The sequence below is a fragment of the Balaenoptera ricei genome, chromosome 3, assembly GCF_028023285.1.
Source record: "Balaenoptera ricei isolate mBalRic1 chromosome 3, mBalRic1.hap2, whole genome shotgun sequence".
Classification (NCBI taxonomy): domain Eukaryota; kingdom Metazoa; phylum Chordata; class Mammalia; order Artiodactyla; family Balaenopteridae; genus Balaenoptera; species Balaenoptera ricei.
Window position 1 is genome coordinate 43,651,925 of NC_082641.1, and position 16,677 is coordinate 43,668,601.

At 41.9% G+C, this 16,677-nt stretch overlaps 1 protein-coding gene across 1 annotated transcript in view; it reads left to right on the forward strand.

The window, feature by feature from the left end:
• The first annotated feature begins 925 nt into the window (after nucleotides 1–925).
• Nucleotides 926–16,677, forward strand: part of IL31RA (interleukin 31 receptor A) — a 53,237-nt gene continuing 37,485 nt past the window's right edge. Inside the window, 1 exon segment of the mRNA XM_059919074.1 lies at nucleotides 926–986. Coding sequence (XP_059775057.1) covers nucleotides 926–986 — 61 coding nt within the window.

Here is a 16,677-nt window from a genome sequence, read left to right on the forward strand (position 1 = left end):
CTCAAGAGAAGGGATAGGTTGAGATGTGAATAATAAAGCTTAGATTTTCTTCTATTGAATTCTTTGCATTTTAAGGAGTCAAAGGTTCTGGCCTAAAGTGGGAAGCTCAAAATGTGGAATATCAAGTATCAGCTGTACCAGTGAAGGTTTGGGAATACTGGTGATGTTAGTAGAGAATAAAGATGAAGAATGGTCCTGATTTCGTACTGGGTACGTGACTTACCTACTGCATTTGTCTGTTAGGGTCTTGGGGTAGAATAGTCCTCGTTTTCTGATTTAACTTTTCAGCATTGATAACATTTCGTCATAGGGCAGCAGCATAAGTTTACCCTCCCACCTTTCCCCTAGCTTTACACTTTGAGCTGTTTGCTTTCCCCTAGCTTTACACTTTGAGCTGTTTGTATAATCTCTTTATTGGTCCCCTAATTCGGGAGAAGACAGCTTTTCATGTTGTTTGGTTTGTGCGCTCTTTATAGATTTTTAAAATCTTAAATCTTATTAGAATCTTATTAAAATCTTATTTAAAATCTTATTAGAATTTCAGCCACACAACAGCGTGCATGATGCTGTGGTCGACAGGGGCTGCCTATGTTCAATGTTGGCTTTAGATTTCCCCGCTGTACCCCACGCAGAACAGGAAACCTAGTACCTCCTTTGTAGAAGTCCAGAATGGACTCGTATTATGTCCCACGGTGCTGGTGGTGAGATAAGGCGCTCGTTTTACGATCCGGCCAGCAGAGAGCCAAGCCTCGGCGGCTAGACGGCTGTGTGCGGCTGTGGCCACCTCGAAGCAGCCAGTGCTGGAAAGCAGCTTCGTCTGCATCCCGGCTCCGGCTCGTGGAGGCGGCCCCCGGGGGCGGCCCTGACCTGGTGGTCCTTCCTCTCCCGGACCTGGCAGCGCTCTCTCCGCGGCCGCGGCTGGGGAATGCCAACTAGTACTGGGGGCGTGGGGCGGCAGGAGCCTTCCCCCCGGGGCGGAGCCGGAGGTTGGCCTTATGGGATCTGAGGGACAGGGATGAGCAGCTGCTACGAAGGCGTCCCTGCCGCCGGGAGCTCCGGCTGACCAAGTCCAGGTGAGTGTGGGGCGTGCGCACGCGCGTGGTGGGCTGGCACCGCGGGGCTTTCCTCCGGCCCTCCCTTTAGAATCGCAGCTCCGAATCACTTTGGATCACGTAGGTTATCGACCCAAGTTTTACTTCAAATATCGGGGGATTTATCAACCTATGTAAAACCCATTCATAGACCCAGCGAAAGGGCCCGGGAACCGAAGATTAAATGACTCCTCCTTTAGAGACAGTTGGTGGTGCCCCGAGGAATTCCTCGTGAAGAGAGAATGGGGGTGGGGGTGTGTGGGTTGGAGGGGGGGAAACAGCAGGGTTAGTGTGCTGAGACACTGCGGAGGCTGGAAATTGCGGTGAGCAAATGATTTGTCCTAGAGCTTGGGGTCTGGCGATTCAGGTTAATCCTTTAAGCGACTCATTACTTGTTTTGCTGTAATTTAGAAGATTGCCAAATTGTCAGCGTAGGGTATTGAAATCTTCTTTTCTCCGGGGGGATTTTGCATGTGAGAATTCCTTGAAAGATTTTTTTCTGCCGTCAGTATTTTCTGGATTTGGAGTCTCATGTGTTTGTAGAATTCTTTTTCAGCATTCAGGAACAAAACCCAACTTTTTTTCCCCTTCTGTGTATATGAACTTGTTAATTCTCCCAAAGTCTTGGCTCTATCTATTTAACTTGATTTTCTCCTTAGTTTTGGGAGGGGATTACCATGTGGGGGGTAAATTCTCAACAGAAATAAGAGCAGTTTAAAATACTCAAAAACTTGGATGTGTAGGACGAGAAGCTCCTGTGTGACAAGGTAGGTATGATGCTTCATTATAAAGAACTAGTTGGAGTAACCTTAACACTGGCTTTATTTGTTGACTTGGTGTTGCCTAGCACTATCAGTGATCTGCTTTATGCCTCAGTTTGCTTTTATATAAAAGAAAGACAGTAACTGGATTTTTCTTCATCCAGTGTTCACCCAGTGAAGATGCACACAGTCAGTGCATGCAGTTACAATAAAATACTTTTAAAGAGGCAGCTTTGTGTAAGAATGCAGGGTATCAGAGCCAAATGCTGGTGCACTTGTATTTTTATGTTCATCTTATTCTAATATTGAATTAGCTGATATATCTTTTTAAAAATTTTTAAAAAATTTTTATTTTTTGGCTGCGTTGGGTCTTCGTTGCAGCATGCAGCCTACTCTTTGTTGCAGTGTGCAGGCTTCTCATTGCGGTGGCTTCTCTTGTTGCAGAGCACGGGCTCTAGGTACATGGGCTTCAGTAGTTGTGGCGCACGAGCTCAGTAGTTGTGGCTTGTGTCAGTAGTTGTGGTTCACGGGCTTACTTGCTCTGCGGCATGTGGGGTCTTCCCGGACCAGGGATCGGACCCATGTCCCCTGCATTGGCAGGCAGATTCTTAACCACTGCGCCACCAGGGAAGTCCCTAGCTGATATATCAACATTCAATAAATAGTTGATTCTTGAGAAATATGTCAGAGATCACATTTGCAACTATAGTGCTTGAATTGCTTATAAATATCACAGGGGCATGAGTGACGCTTGTTAATTGACTATTTCTGCATCTTACAATATACCTCATCTATCGATTGTTTAATCAGTCTTAGGATGCTCCACCACTGGAGCATGTACAGATACTAATCAACTAATGCATTTGTGCCAGTTAAATGCAGTGCAGGTTCTGACAATTTTAACATGTTTGTTCTTCAGCTGAATTATCTTACTATATTACTAGTCATGTGGGATGGTGGAAAGTTTGGTTTCAATCATTTATTTCAATTCTGTAGACAGAATTACTGCTGCTATAGTGCCACAAAGTTGAAACCAGTGTTTGAAGTATAGAATGTTTTGGTGCCAAAATAAGCACAGTTTATCATAATATGGATATTATGAATGAAATATGTAGAGAGAATGATGCTAATCACATATTTAAAATAAGTAGTAACAGTCTTCTTGTAGTTTTCTCTGTATATAATTGGGTAGGAAAGTGAACCCTACTCAAGTCAGAAGACTCAGATTGACCTAAGTTTGAACCCGAGCTCAACATCTTACTATTTGTGTGCTTTGGGACAGGTTAACTTTTTAATCTTTTTATTTGAAATAAGATTTTCATATTATAAAATGCACAGATATTTAGTGTATGGCTTAAATTTTTACCTACATATACTTAAAACCATTGTGTGAATCAAGATGGGTAACATTTCTATCACCTTCTTGTCCCTTTGCACTCAACTCCCTTGCCCAGAGGTAACCACTATTCTGATTTTTATAACCATAAATTATATTTGTTCCTGAATTCTATATAAATGGAATCATAGAGTACGCTCTCTTTTGTGTTTGGTTTTGTTTAGGATAGTATTTGTGAGATTCATCCATGTTGTGTGTATCAGTAGGTCTCTTGTATTGTGTGGTGTTCTGTCATGTGAATATACTATAAATTGTTTTCCCAATTTCTTGTTGATGGGCATTTGAGTTGTTCCCAGTTTTTAACTACTATAAATAAAGCTTCTATGAGTATTCTACTGCAAGTCTTTTGGTGAGAACAGCCCTCAGTTCTCTTAGGCATGTACCTAGGAGTGGAATTGCTGGATCATAGGGTAGGTATGTGTTTAACTTTATTAGAAACAGAGTTTTCCAAAATGGTTGAATCATTTATTATAGCCACCAGCATTGTAAGAGTGTTCCATTTGCTTCACATCCTCACCATTTTTTGGTATTGCTGGCTTTTAAAATTCTAACCATTTATTGTGGTTTAATTTATGTTTACCTGATGATTAGTGATGTCGAGCACCTTTTCATGTGCCGGTCATTTCATTCTTTCTTCACCTGTTTACATGTCTGCCCAGTCACAGTCTTCCCAACAGTACACCTGGGAGTGGTAAAAGGGGGTGGAGAAAAGGTGGAATCAAGGGGTGGGGTGCTATCTTGCTGCTTGGTGGTGACACCAAGAATTGTGAAATGGTTTATCGTTTTTTGAGTCACTGATTATATCTACTAGGATGACACTAGCTGCTTTTACAACTCCCAAAACTTCAGTGACTTAACAAGATAGAAAAGTAGGTTTTTGCTCACCTAACTATCCAAGGAGGGTGTTTCTGCAAGGTAGGTGGCCTCTCTAATTGTTACTTAGGACTTCAGGCTTCTTGCATCATGTGGCTCTGCGATCTTTGGTACATGGCTTCCAAGGTCTTTATGCTTCTCTTCATCAAACCAGGAAAAGGGGAAGAGGTGGGTGGGGGAAGGCAGAGGTGCACATATGGAAGATTTTTATGGATTAGGCAAGGAAATGGCATATAGATCTCTTCTCACGTTCCACTGTTGAGAATTTAGTCACATCTAATTGTAAGGGAGACTAGGTAAAGTAGCCTTTTCTGTACACCCAGGAAACTGGGAATCAGCTAGCAGTCTCTGCCAATACTGGTGAAATGGGATGTTCTTAGGAACAGTCACTGGATTTCTGTACTAAACTCAGTCAGGACAAAGACTAAATTCTTGATTTGTTTCAAGTAACAAGGAACCTGTGTAAACTGCTAAGAAGATATTAAATAAGATACCTCCCCATTCTGTGTTTTTGCAACCTGCCTGTGCTGTAGGAGTTGGAGAGACCATAAAAGATAATGATAACTTAATAAATCCACTTTGTGATGGCTTAAAATGCTTTGGTGAAAGCTCTTATCCAGTGTAATTTTATTTATGTAATATCTTACATTTATGAAATGTAATTTAGGATAAGGTAATAAAATTTATCTTTCATTAATATTTCAGGACTTTTTGATACTAAAACTTCTTTTTTTTAAAACATCTTTATTGGAGTATAATTGCTTTACAATGGTGTGTTAGTTTCTGCTTTATAACAAAGTGAATCAGTTATACATATGTTCCCATATCTCTTCCCTCTTGCATCTCCCTCCCTCCCACCCTCCCTATCCCACCCCTCTAGGTGGTCACAAAGCACCGAGCTGATCTCCCTGTGCTATGCAGCTGCTTCCCACTAGCTATCTATTTTACATTTGGTAGTGTATATATGTCCATGACACTCTCTCACCCTGTCACATCTCACCCCTCCCCCTCCCCATATCCTCAAGTCCATTCTCTAGTAGGTCTGTGTCTTTATTCCCATCTTGCCACTAGGTTCTTCATGACCTTTTTTTTCCCCTTAGATTCCATATATATGTGTTAGCATACTGTATTTGTTTTTCTCTTTCTGACTTACTTCACTCATATGACAGACTCTAACTCCATCCACCTCACTACAAATATCTCCATTTCATTTCTTTTTATGGCTGAGTAATATTCCATTGTATATATGTGCCACATCTTCTTTATCCATTCATCCGATGATGGACACTTAGGTTGCTTCCATGTCCTGGCTATTGTAAATAGAGCTGCAATGAACATTTTGGTACATGACTCTTTTTGAATTATGGTTTTCTCAGGGTATATGCCCAGTGGTGGGATTGCTGGGTCGTATGGTAGTTCTATTTTTAGTTGTTTTTTTTTTTAATTATTTATTATTTATTTATTTATTTTTGGCTGCGTTGGGTCTTTGTTGCTGCATGAAGGCTTTCTCTAGTTGCGGTGAGCGGGGGCTACTCTTTGTTGCAATGCACGGGCTTCTCATTGCGGTGGCTTCTCTCGTTGCAGAGCCCGGGCTCTATGCGCGCAGGCTTCAGTAGTTGTGGCACGCAGGCTCAGTAGTTGTGGCTCACGGGCTCTAGAGTGCAGGCTCAGTAGTTGTGGCGCACGGGCTTAGTTGTTCCGCGGCATGTGGGATCTTCCCGGACCAGGGCTCGAACCCGTGTCCCCTGCATTGGCAGGCGGATTCTTAACCACTGAGCCACCAGGGAAGTCCCTATTTTTAGTTTTTTAAGGAACCTCCATACTGTTCTCCATAGTGGCTGTATCAATTTACATTCCCACCAACAGTGCAAGAGTGTTCCCTTTTCTCCACACCCTCTCCAGCATTTATTGTTTATAGATTTTTTGATGATGGCCATTCTGACCGGTGTGAGATGATATCTCATTGTAGTTTTGATTTGCATTTCTCTAATGATTAATGATGTTGAGCATTGTTTCATGTGTCTGTTGGCAATCTGTATATCTTCTTTGGAGAAATGTCTATTTAGGTCTTCTGCCCATTTTTGGATTGGGTTGTTTGTTTTTTTGTTATTGAGCTGCATGAGCTGCTTGTAAATCTTGGAGATTAATCCTTTGTCAGTTGCTTCATTTGCAAATATTTTCTCCCATTCTGAGGGTTGTCTTTTTGTCTTGTTTATGGTTTCCTTTGCTGTGCAAAAGCTTTTAAGTTTCATTAGGTCCCATTTGTTTATTTGTGTTTTTATTTCCATTTCTCTAGGAGCTGGGTCAAAAAGGATCTTGCTGTGATTTATGTCCTAGAGTGTTCTGCCTATGTTTTCCTCTAACAGTTTGATAGTGTCTGGCCTTACACTTAGGTCTTTAATCCATTTTGAGTTTATTTTTGTGTATGGTGTCAGGGAGTGTTCTGATTTCATACTTTTACATGTACCTGTCCAATTTTCCCAGCACCGCTTATTGAAGAGGCTGTCTTTTCTCCACTGTGTATGCTTGCCTCCTTTATCAAAGATAAGGTGACCATATGTGCGTGGGTTTATCTCTGGGCTTTCTATCCTGTTCCATTGATCTATATTTCTGTTTTTGTGCCAGTACCAAACTGTCTTGATTACTGTAGCTTTGTAATATAGTCTGAAGTCAGGGAGCCTGATTCCTCCAGCTCCATTTTTCGTTCTCAAGATTGCTTTGGCTATTCGGGGTCTTTTGTGTTTCCATACAAATTGTGAAATTTTTTGTTCTAGTTCTGTGAAAAATGCCAGTGGTAGTTTGATAGGGATTGCATTGAATCTGTAGATTGCTTTGGGTAGTAGAGTCATTTTCACAATGTTGATTCTTCCAATCCAAGAACATGGTATATCTCTCCATCTATTTGTATCATCTTTAATTTCTTTCATCAGTGTCCTATAATTTTCTGCGTACAGGTCTTTTGTCTCCTTAGGTAGGTTTATTCCTAGATATTTTTATTCTTTTTGTTGCAGTGGTAAATGGGAGTGTTTTCTTAATTTCACTTTCCGATTTTTCATCATTAGTATATAGGAATGCAAGAGATTTCTGTGCATTAATTTTGTATCCTGCTACTTTACCAAATTCATTGATTAGCTCTAGTAGTTTTCTGGTAGCATCTTTAGGATTCTCTATGTATAGTATCATGTCATCTGCAAACAGTGACAGCTTTACTTCTTCTTTTCCGATTTGGATTCCTTTTATTTCTTTTTCTTCTCTGATTGCTGTGGCTAACACTTCCAAAACTATGTTGAATAATAGTGGTGAGAGTGGGCAACCTGGTCTTGTTCCTGATCTTAGTGGAAATGGTTTCAGTTTTTCACCATTGAGGACAGTGTTGGCTGTGGGTTTGTCATATATGGCCTTTATTATGTTGAGGAAAGTTCCCTCCATGCCTACTTTCTGCAGGGCTTTTATCATAAATGGGTGTTGAATTTTGTTGAAAGTGTTCTCTGCATCTATTGAGATGATCATATGGTTTTTCTCCTTCAGTTTGTTAATATGATGTATCACGTTGATTGATTTGCATATATTGAAGAATCCTTGCATTCCTGGAATAAACCCCACTTGATCATGGTGTATGATCCTTTTAATGTGCTGTTGGATTCTGTTTGCTAGTATTTTGTTGAGGATTTTTGCATCTCTGTTCATCAGTGATATTGGCCTGTAGTTTTCTTTCTTTGTGACATCTTTGTCTGGTTTTGGTATCAGGGTGATGGTGGCCTCGTAGAATGAGTTTGGGAGTGTTCCTCCCTCTGCAATATTTTGGAAGAGTTTGAGAAGGATAGGTGTTAGCTCTTCTCTAAATGTTTGATAGAATTCACCTGTGAAGCCATCTGGTCCTGGGCTTTTGTTTGTTGGAAGATTTTTAATCACAGTTTCAATTTCAGTGCTTGTGATTGGTCTGTTAATATTTTCTATTTCTTCCTGGTTCAGTCTCGGCAGGTTGTGCATTTCTAAGAATCTGTCCATTTCTTCCAGGTTGTCCATTTTATTGGCATAGAGTTGCTTGTAGTAATCTCTCATGATCATTTGTATTTCTGCAGTGTCAGTGGTTACTTCTCCTTTTTCATTTCTAATTCTATTGATTTGAGAGTTCTCCCTTTTTCTCTTGATGAGTTTGGCTAATGGTTTATCAATTTTGTTTATCTTCTCAAAGAACCAGCTTTTAGTTTCATTGATCTTTGCTATTGTTTCCTTCATTTCTTTTTCATTTATTTCTGACGTGATCTTTATGATTTCTTTCCTTCTGCTAGCTTTGGGGTTTTTTTGTTCTTCTTTCTCTAATTGCTTTAGGTGCAAGGTTAGGTTGTTTATTCGAGATGTTTCCTGTTTCTTGATGTAGGCTTGTATTGCTATAAACTTCCCTCTTAGAACTGCTTTTGCTGCATCCCATAGGTTTTGGGTCGTCGTGTCTCCATTGTCATTTGTTTCTAGGTATTTTTTGATATCCCCTTTGATTTCTTCAGTGATCACTTCGTTATTAAGTAGTGTATTGTGTAGTCTCCATGTGTTTGTATTTTTTACAGATCTTTTCCTGTAATTGATATCTAGTCTCATAGCGTTGTGATCGCAAAAGATACTTGATACATTTCAATTTTCTTAAATTTACCAAGGCTTGATTTGTGACCCAAGATATGATCTATCCTGGAGAATGTTCCATGAGCACTTGAGAAAAATGTGTATTCTGTTGTTTTTGGGTGGAATGTCCTATAAATATCAATTAAGTCCATCTTGTTTAATGTATCATTTAAAGCTTGTGTTTCCTTATTTATTTTCATTTTGGATGATCTGTCCATTGGTGAAAGTGGGGTGTTAAAGTCCCCTACTATGAGTGTGTTACTGTCGATTTCCCCTTTTATGGCTGTTAGTATTTGCCTTATGTATTGAGGTGCTCCTATGTTGGGTGCATAAATATTTACAATTGTTATACCTTCCTCTTGGATCGATCCCTTGATCATTATATAGTGTCCTTCCTTGTCTCTTGTAATAGTCTTTATTTTAAAGTCTATTTTGTCTGATAAGAGAATTGCTACTCCAGCTTTCTTTTGATTTCCATTTGCATGGAATATCTTTTTCCATCCCCTCACTTTCAGTCTGTATGTGTCTCTAGGTCTGAAGTGGGTCTCTTGTAGACAGCATATATATGGGTCTTGTTTTTGTATCCATTCAGCCAGTCTGTGTCTTTTGGTGGGAGCATTTAATCCATTTACATTTAAGGTAATTATTGATATGTATGTTCCTATTCCCATTTTCTTAAATGTTTTGGGTTTGTTATTGTAGGTGTTTTCCTTCTCTTGTGTTTCTTGCCTAGAGAAGTTCCTTTAGCATTTGTTGTAAAGCTGGTTTGGTGGAGCTGAACTCTCTCAGCTTTTGCTTGTCTGTAAAGGTTTTAATTTCTCCGTCAAATCTGAATGAGATCCTTGCTGGGTAGAGTAACCTTGGTTGTAGGTTTTTCTCCTTCATCACTTTAAGTATATCCTGCCACTCCCTTCTGGCTTGCAGAGTTTCTGCTGAAATATCAGCTGTTAACCTTATGGGAATTCCCTTGTGTGTTATTTGTTGTTTTTCCCTTGCTGCTTTTAATATGTTTTCTTTATATTTAATTTTTGATAGTTTGATTAATATGTGTCTTGGCGTGTTTCTCCTTGGATTTATCCTGTATGGGACTCTCTATGCTTCCAGGACTTGATTAACTATCTCCTTTCCCATATTAGGGAAGTTTTCAACTATTATCTCTTCAAATATTTTCTCAGTCCCTTTCTTTTTCTCTTCTTCTTCTGGGACCCCTATAATTCGAATGTTGGTGCGTTTAATGTTGTCCCAGAGGTCTCTGAGACTGTCTTCAGTTCTTTTCATTCTTTTTTCTTTATTCTGTTCCGCAGCAGTGAATTCCACCATTCTGTCTTCCAGGTCACTTATCCGTTCTTCTGCCTCAGTTATTCTGCTATTGATCCCGTCTAGAGTATTTTTAATTTCATTTATTGTGTTTTTCATCATTGCTTTGTTCCTCTTTAGTTCTTCTATGTCCTTGTTAAATGTTTCTTGCATTTTGTCTATTCTATTTCCAAGATTTTGGATCATGTTTACTATCATTATTCTGAATTCTTTTTCAGGTAGACTGCCTATTTCCTCTTCATTTGTTAGGTCTGGTGTGTTTTGACCCGGCTCCTTCATCTGCTGTGTGTTTTTTTGTCTTCTCATTTTGCTTAACTTACTGTGTTTGGGGTCTCCTTTTCACAGGCTGCAGGTTCATAGTTCCCGTTGTTTTTGGTATCTGTCCCCAGTGGCTAAGGTTGGTTCAGTGGGTTGTGTAGGCTTCCTGGTGGAGGGGACTAGTGCCTGTGTTCTGGTGGATGAGGCTGGATCTTGTCTTTCTGGTGGTCAGGTCCACGTCTGGTGGTGTGTTTTGGGGTGTCTGTGGCCTTATTATGATTTTAGGCAGCCTCTCTGCTAATGGATGGGGCTGTGTTCCTGTCTTGCTAGTTGTTTGGCATAGGGCGTCCAGCCCTGTAGCTTGCTGGTCGTTGAGTGAAGCTGGGTGTTGATGTTGAGATGGAGATCTCTGAGAGATTTTTGCCGTTTGGTATTACATGGAGCTGGGAGGTCTCTTGTGGACCAGTGTCCTGAAGTTGGCTCTCCCACCTCAGAGGCACAGCCCTGATGCCTGGCTGGAGCACCAAGAGCCTTTCATCCACATGGCTCAGAATAAAAGGGAGAAAAAATAGAAAGAAAGAAAGAAAGAAAGAAAGAGGATAAAATAAAATAAAATAAAATAAAGCTATTATAATAAAAAATAAGAAAAAAATTATTAAGAATAAATTTATTAAGAAAATTTTTTTTAATTTTTTCAAATAAATTTATTAATTTTTTATAATAAAAATATGAAAAAAATTATTAAGAAAAAAATTTTTAATTTTTTAAAATAAAAAATATGAAAACTTATTAAGAAAAAATTTTTTTTAATTTTTAAAGATAGAAAGTAAGGAAAAAATTATTAAGAAAACATTAAGAAAAAAAAAATTTTTTAAGTAAAAAAAAAAAAAAAAAAGGACAGACCGAACCCTTGGACTAATGGTGAAAGCAAAGCTATACAGACAAAATCTCACCCAGAAGCATACATATATACACTCACAAAAAAAGGAAAAGGGGAAAAATTAAGATATCCTGCTCCCGAAGTCCACCTCCTGAATTTGGGATGATTCGTTGTCTATTCAGGTGTTCAACAGATGCAGGCACATCAAGTTGTTTGTGGAGCTTTAATCCGCTGCTTCTGAGGCTGCTGGGAGAGATTTCCCTTTCTCTTCTTTGTTCGTACAGCTCCGGGGGTTCAGCTTTGGATTTGGACCCGCCTCTGCGTGTAGGTCGCCTGAGGGCATCTGTTCCCCGCCCAGACAGAACGGGGTTAAAGGAGCAGCTGCTTCGGAGGCTCTGGCTCACTCAGGCCCGGGGGAGGGAGGGGTACGGATGCAGGGCAAGCCTGCGGCGGCAGGGGCCAGCGGGAAGTTGCACCAGCCTGAGGCACGCCGTGCATTCTCCGGGGGAAGTTGTCCCTGGATCACGGGAGCCTGGCAGTGGCAGGCTGCACAGGCTTCCAGGAGGGGCGGTGTGGATAGTGACCTGTGCTCGCACACAGGCTTCTTTGTGGCAGCAGCAGCAGCCTTAGCGTCTCATGCCCGTCTCTGAGGTCTGCGCTGATAGCCGCGGCTCGTGCTCGTCTCTGGAGCTCGTTTAGGCGGCGCTCTGAATCCCCCCTCCTTGCACACCCCGAAACAATGGTCTCTTGCCTCTTCGGCAGCTCCAAACTTTTTCCCGGACTCCCTCCCGTCTAGCCGTGGCGCACTAGTCCCTTCAGGCTGTGTTCACTCAGCCAACCCCAGTCCTCTCCCTGGGATCTGACCGAAGCCCGAGCCTCAGCTCCCAGCCCCCGCCCGCCCCGGCGGGTGAGCAGACAAGCCTCTTGGGCTGGTGAGTGCTGGTCGGCACCGATCCTCGGTGCGGGAATCTCTCCGCTTTTCCCTCTGTGCCCCTGTTGCTGTGGGGTCCGCGCTGATAGCCGTGGCTCGCGCCCGTCTCTGGAGTTCGTTTAGGCGGCGCTCTGAATCCCCTCTCCTTGCACGCCGCGAAACAAAGAGGCAAGAAAAAGTCTCTTGCCTCTTCGGCAGCTGCAGACTTTTTCCCGGACTCCCTCCCGGCTAGCTGTGGTGCGCTAACCCCTTCAGGCTGTGTTCATGCCGCCAACCCCAGTCCTCTCCCTGCGATCCAACCGAAGCCCGAGCCTCAGCTCCCAGCCCCGCCTGACCCGGCGGGTGAGCAGACACGCCTCTCGGGCTGGTGAGTGCTGCTCAGCACCGATCCTCTGTGTGGGAATCTCTCCGCTTTGCTCTCCGCACCCCTGTTGCTGTGCTCTCCTCCGTGGCTCCAAAGCTTCCCCCTCCGCCACCCACAGTCTCCGCCCGCGAAGGGGCTTCCTAGTGTGTGGAAACCTTTCCTTCTTCACAGCTCCCTCCCACTGGTGCAGGTCCCGTCCCTATTCTTTTGTCTCTGTTATTTCTTTTTTCTTTTGCCCTACCCAAGTACGTGGGGAGTTTCTTGCCTTTTGGGAGGTCTGACGTCTTCTGCCAGCATTCAGTGGGTGTTCTGTAGGAGCAGTTCCACGTGTAGATGTATTTCTAATGTATCTGTGGGAAGGAAGGTAATCTCCGCGTCTTACTCTTCCGCCGTCTTGCTTGCACCGCTCTCTAAAACTTTTAAAAAGTGTTTAAGTATTTTTTAGTGACTTATTAGAAAACTACTTCTAAGACTGTCCATGGAGAAATGCAAAGCTGTTTCTTTCACACCTTTCCCTTGAGCTACTAAGATACTCCTAATATATTGTAGTTGCTAAGTCATTCCACTGATCTTTTGTAATTAAAATCGTCAACAAATAAGCGGTTGCCTTGAATTATTTAAACCCTGGGTCAGCAAACTTTCTAGCTCTTGAGTCCAGTGCACATCATTGTTAGAAGGAAGAGAGGGAGAAGAAAACAAGGGAAGAAAGAAGGGAACAGAAAGAAAATGAGTGTGAGTTGAGGTGCAGTAGAGCTTCCTAAGTAGCCCTGCATTTAAGCCTTCCTTGGGCAAGTCATTGCTCTAGAGCAGTACTGTCTGATAGAAGTATATTGTGAGCCACATATGTGATCAATATATCCCAAATATCATTTCAGTATGTAATCAATATAAAAATTAAGGTACTTTACCATTTTGTACTAAATCTTTGAAATCCAGTATATATTTTATAATTACCTCATATCTCAATTTGGATGCTGTCTTCATTGGAAATACTTAGGATCGATATTTAGATTTTATATATAGCAAATTATGATTCATATACCCAATATAGATTCACATACTCAAGTTGTTCCAGACATAATTAAGTTTTCCAATAGCTGAATCATGTCTCAGGTTTTAAATTTAGATTAAGTAAAATAAAATTTTAAAAAATTCAGTTTTTCAGTTGCACTAGCTATGTTTCAAGTGCTTAGTAGCCATATGTGGTTAGTGGCTATGGCTACTTTAGTGACAGTGCAACTCTAAAGTCTAGACTAAGTTGACTGTAAGCTCTAGGAAGGCAGGGGCTTCTGCCTGGCACTGAGAAAGTGCTCAAGAAATATTTGTGGTTTGAAAATAATATCCTATTTTAAAGTTGGTAGAGTTGAAAGTGAGACTTAATAAATAAACTAATTTGATTGAATAGCTGGAGGGAAACCAGGCTTCCCAAGCTACGTCTTTGTTTCCAAAATTTAATTATTCCTAATAAGCATTTAGTGTGGAGCTATTTAGGCCAGAATGGCAATACATTTTTGGAGCATGCCTCTTTCCACTCCAGTGGCTGGCAACTCTGGTCAAATTGCATATTAATTACCACATAGTGGATTAGCTAAACAACTATGGGGGAAAATAGTCAGTCTGATCTTTCTGTACTTCGTTGGTTTGAATTTGGGGAATTTAAGCTAAAGGAAAATGAATGAAGTCAAAATAATTAAGGTTTTAATTTGAAAAATAATCATATATCCTATTCTATGTTGCTCTGCAGAGGAAACTATTTTATTGTTACAGGGGCAGACACATCTAATTTAACAACAACAACAACAACAAAAATCTAACTTGCACAATGTTCCATAGTGTGAAAAAAGGACTATATTCTTTGAGAATGGGAGTTTTATGTTTTAACATCCCTATGTTTTTTCCCACTAATTACCCAAATTTTACTAGTTTGGTGCTCTACTCACACTTCTTTCACGAAGCCTTCCTTTGTTACTGTAGTTCATAATGCTTCCTCCCATTCCTGAATTCTTTTCTCATAGACCCAAATATTTTGTCATCCAAATATATATCTACAGTGTTGTGAATTGTTTCCCATTTGACTCATGTCATGTCATATCTAGCCATTCCAACTCAGTGTTCTCAGTGTTTAATGAGTAACAGTTCCTCAACATTTGCTTGAGTACACAGAAAACAACAAGTGGAAATCCTGGCTGATAGACTTCTTAAGAACCTGACTGTTACCATGGTTTGTGTTCAAATTGCTTTACTGCATTCTGTTTGACTTGAGTAGTGGCAGCAGCTCGGCTGAGATGGAGAGAGAGAGCTGAACTGCCAGGTATTGGGAGTACTGGATTAAACAACAAGCCAAAGTGGAAGTGACAGACAAGTCGTTAATCACTTACTGAGTTTGTATAAACAAGGGTCTAAACTAAAGAAAGACTCCCTCTGGTCCACTTTTCCCTGTGGAATGGCCTACTGGTTGAGGGTCAGGTGGATCAGCACAGATGTTGGGGGTTGTCTCACTGCTCAGGGAGCCCTGAACAAAAGGCACCTGCAGATTTATGGACCTAGGGGCTGGGAGAAGGAAGAAGGAAGAGCTAGGAGTGGGAAAGTACTGAGTCGGGTGTAGAAAATTGTCTTCAAGTTTTCCACCATAGAAAGACTTCCAGATAGAGACGCCTGGGCCAGGAATGCAGATGTGTGTAAGAGCATGGCCATCCATTGGTACCTGAGTCCTTGTATGCAACAACTTTCAGAGATGGCAATGCATTGTGTATTGATTTTGTACCAAATCTGATATGGAGAAGGCCTCTTTCTCCTGTGAAGCCTGCCAGGGAAAGCCTTTGTAATTGCCTATGGTCAGCCTGAAAAGTCAGGTTTTTTGGGCTGGGAGGTGGACTCCTTACATATGAAATCTAAATACTTCTATTCTCAGGACCTGAAACTACTCTCATCTATTCTAGGATGGACATTTCCTCACGTTTTAATATCTTTGAAATCAGAATGCATTTTACAGTTGACATCATCCAGGTAACAGTTGTGATCTAACTGATGCTTTTGGATAAAAATCAAGAAAGTACCAGCAGATAGAGAGCAAGAAGGCCAAGTAGGAGAATATGGAGCTCACCTCCCCTGATGAACACATAGAAATACATCTACATGTGGAGCAGTTCTCACAGAAAACAAACTGGAGACTGGCAGAAAGACTTATGTAACCAAGGCTGTAAGATCCACATGGAGTTGCATAGGAAGGAAAGAAAAGTGGTCAGGTCAGGACCTGTGTCCCTGGGAGGAGACACAGAAGAGAAGCAGGATTATGTGGGCTCAGAGGTCCTCCCTGGGGAGTGAACAGTTCAAACCGTGTATTGGGTGCCTTAGCCCTGAGGTCTGACACTGGGAAGACAAGTCCTTTTATTTTTATTTATTTATTTTTTTTAAGAATTTCATTTATTAATTTAATTTATTTATTTATTTTTGGCTGTGTTGGGTCTTCGTTTCTGTGCAAGGGCTTTCCCTAGTTGCGGCAAGCGGGGGCCACTCCTCATCACGGTGCGCGGGCCTCTCACTATCGTGGCCTCTCTTGTTATGGAGCACAGGCTCCAGACGCACAGGCTCAGTAGTTGTGGCACACGGGCTTAGTTGCTCTGCGGCATGTGGGATCTTCCCAGACCAGGGCTCGAACCCGTGTCCCCTGCATTGGCAGGCAGATTCTCAACCACTGTGCCACCAGGGAAGCCCTGACAAGTCCTTTTAGCTGCCGTGAAAACCAGTGGGACTAACAATAGAACTGTTAGGAAACTAGACTTGGCTCACGAAGAGCATGCACATGCTTGCTTACTCCTGAAACAAGGCAGAGAACGTGGATTGAAACTGCCTGGGACTTAGGCTGGTTTCCCTCAACCACCCAGTGCATGCCCCAGCCGATACCAAGCACCTGCTCCAGCTCCTCTTGCTCTGCAGTGCAGCTTCCCACTAGGGTGAAGGCTGCTGTTTCTGAGGAGAGTGCACAGTTGTGGGGGATGGAGGTGGCTCAGACCCAGCACAGCACCCGTATAGGGTGAGGGCAGACATTACTGGCATTTATGGGGGCAACAGATCGGGAGTGGTGTGGAACTCTGGTGTGCTGGGACTGCCCCAGTGTGCACCCTGGCCTGCACCAGTCACCAACTCCCATCACTCACTTGAGTCCCTCTTGCTCCAGCACTGCTCCCCT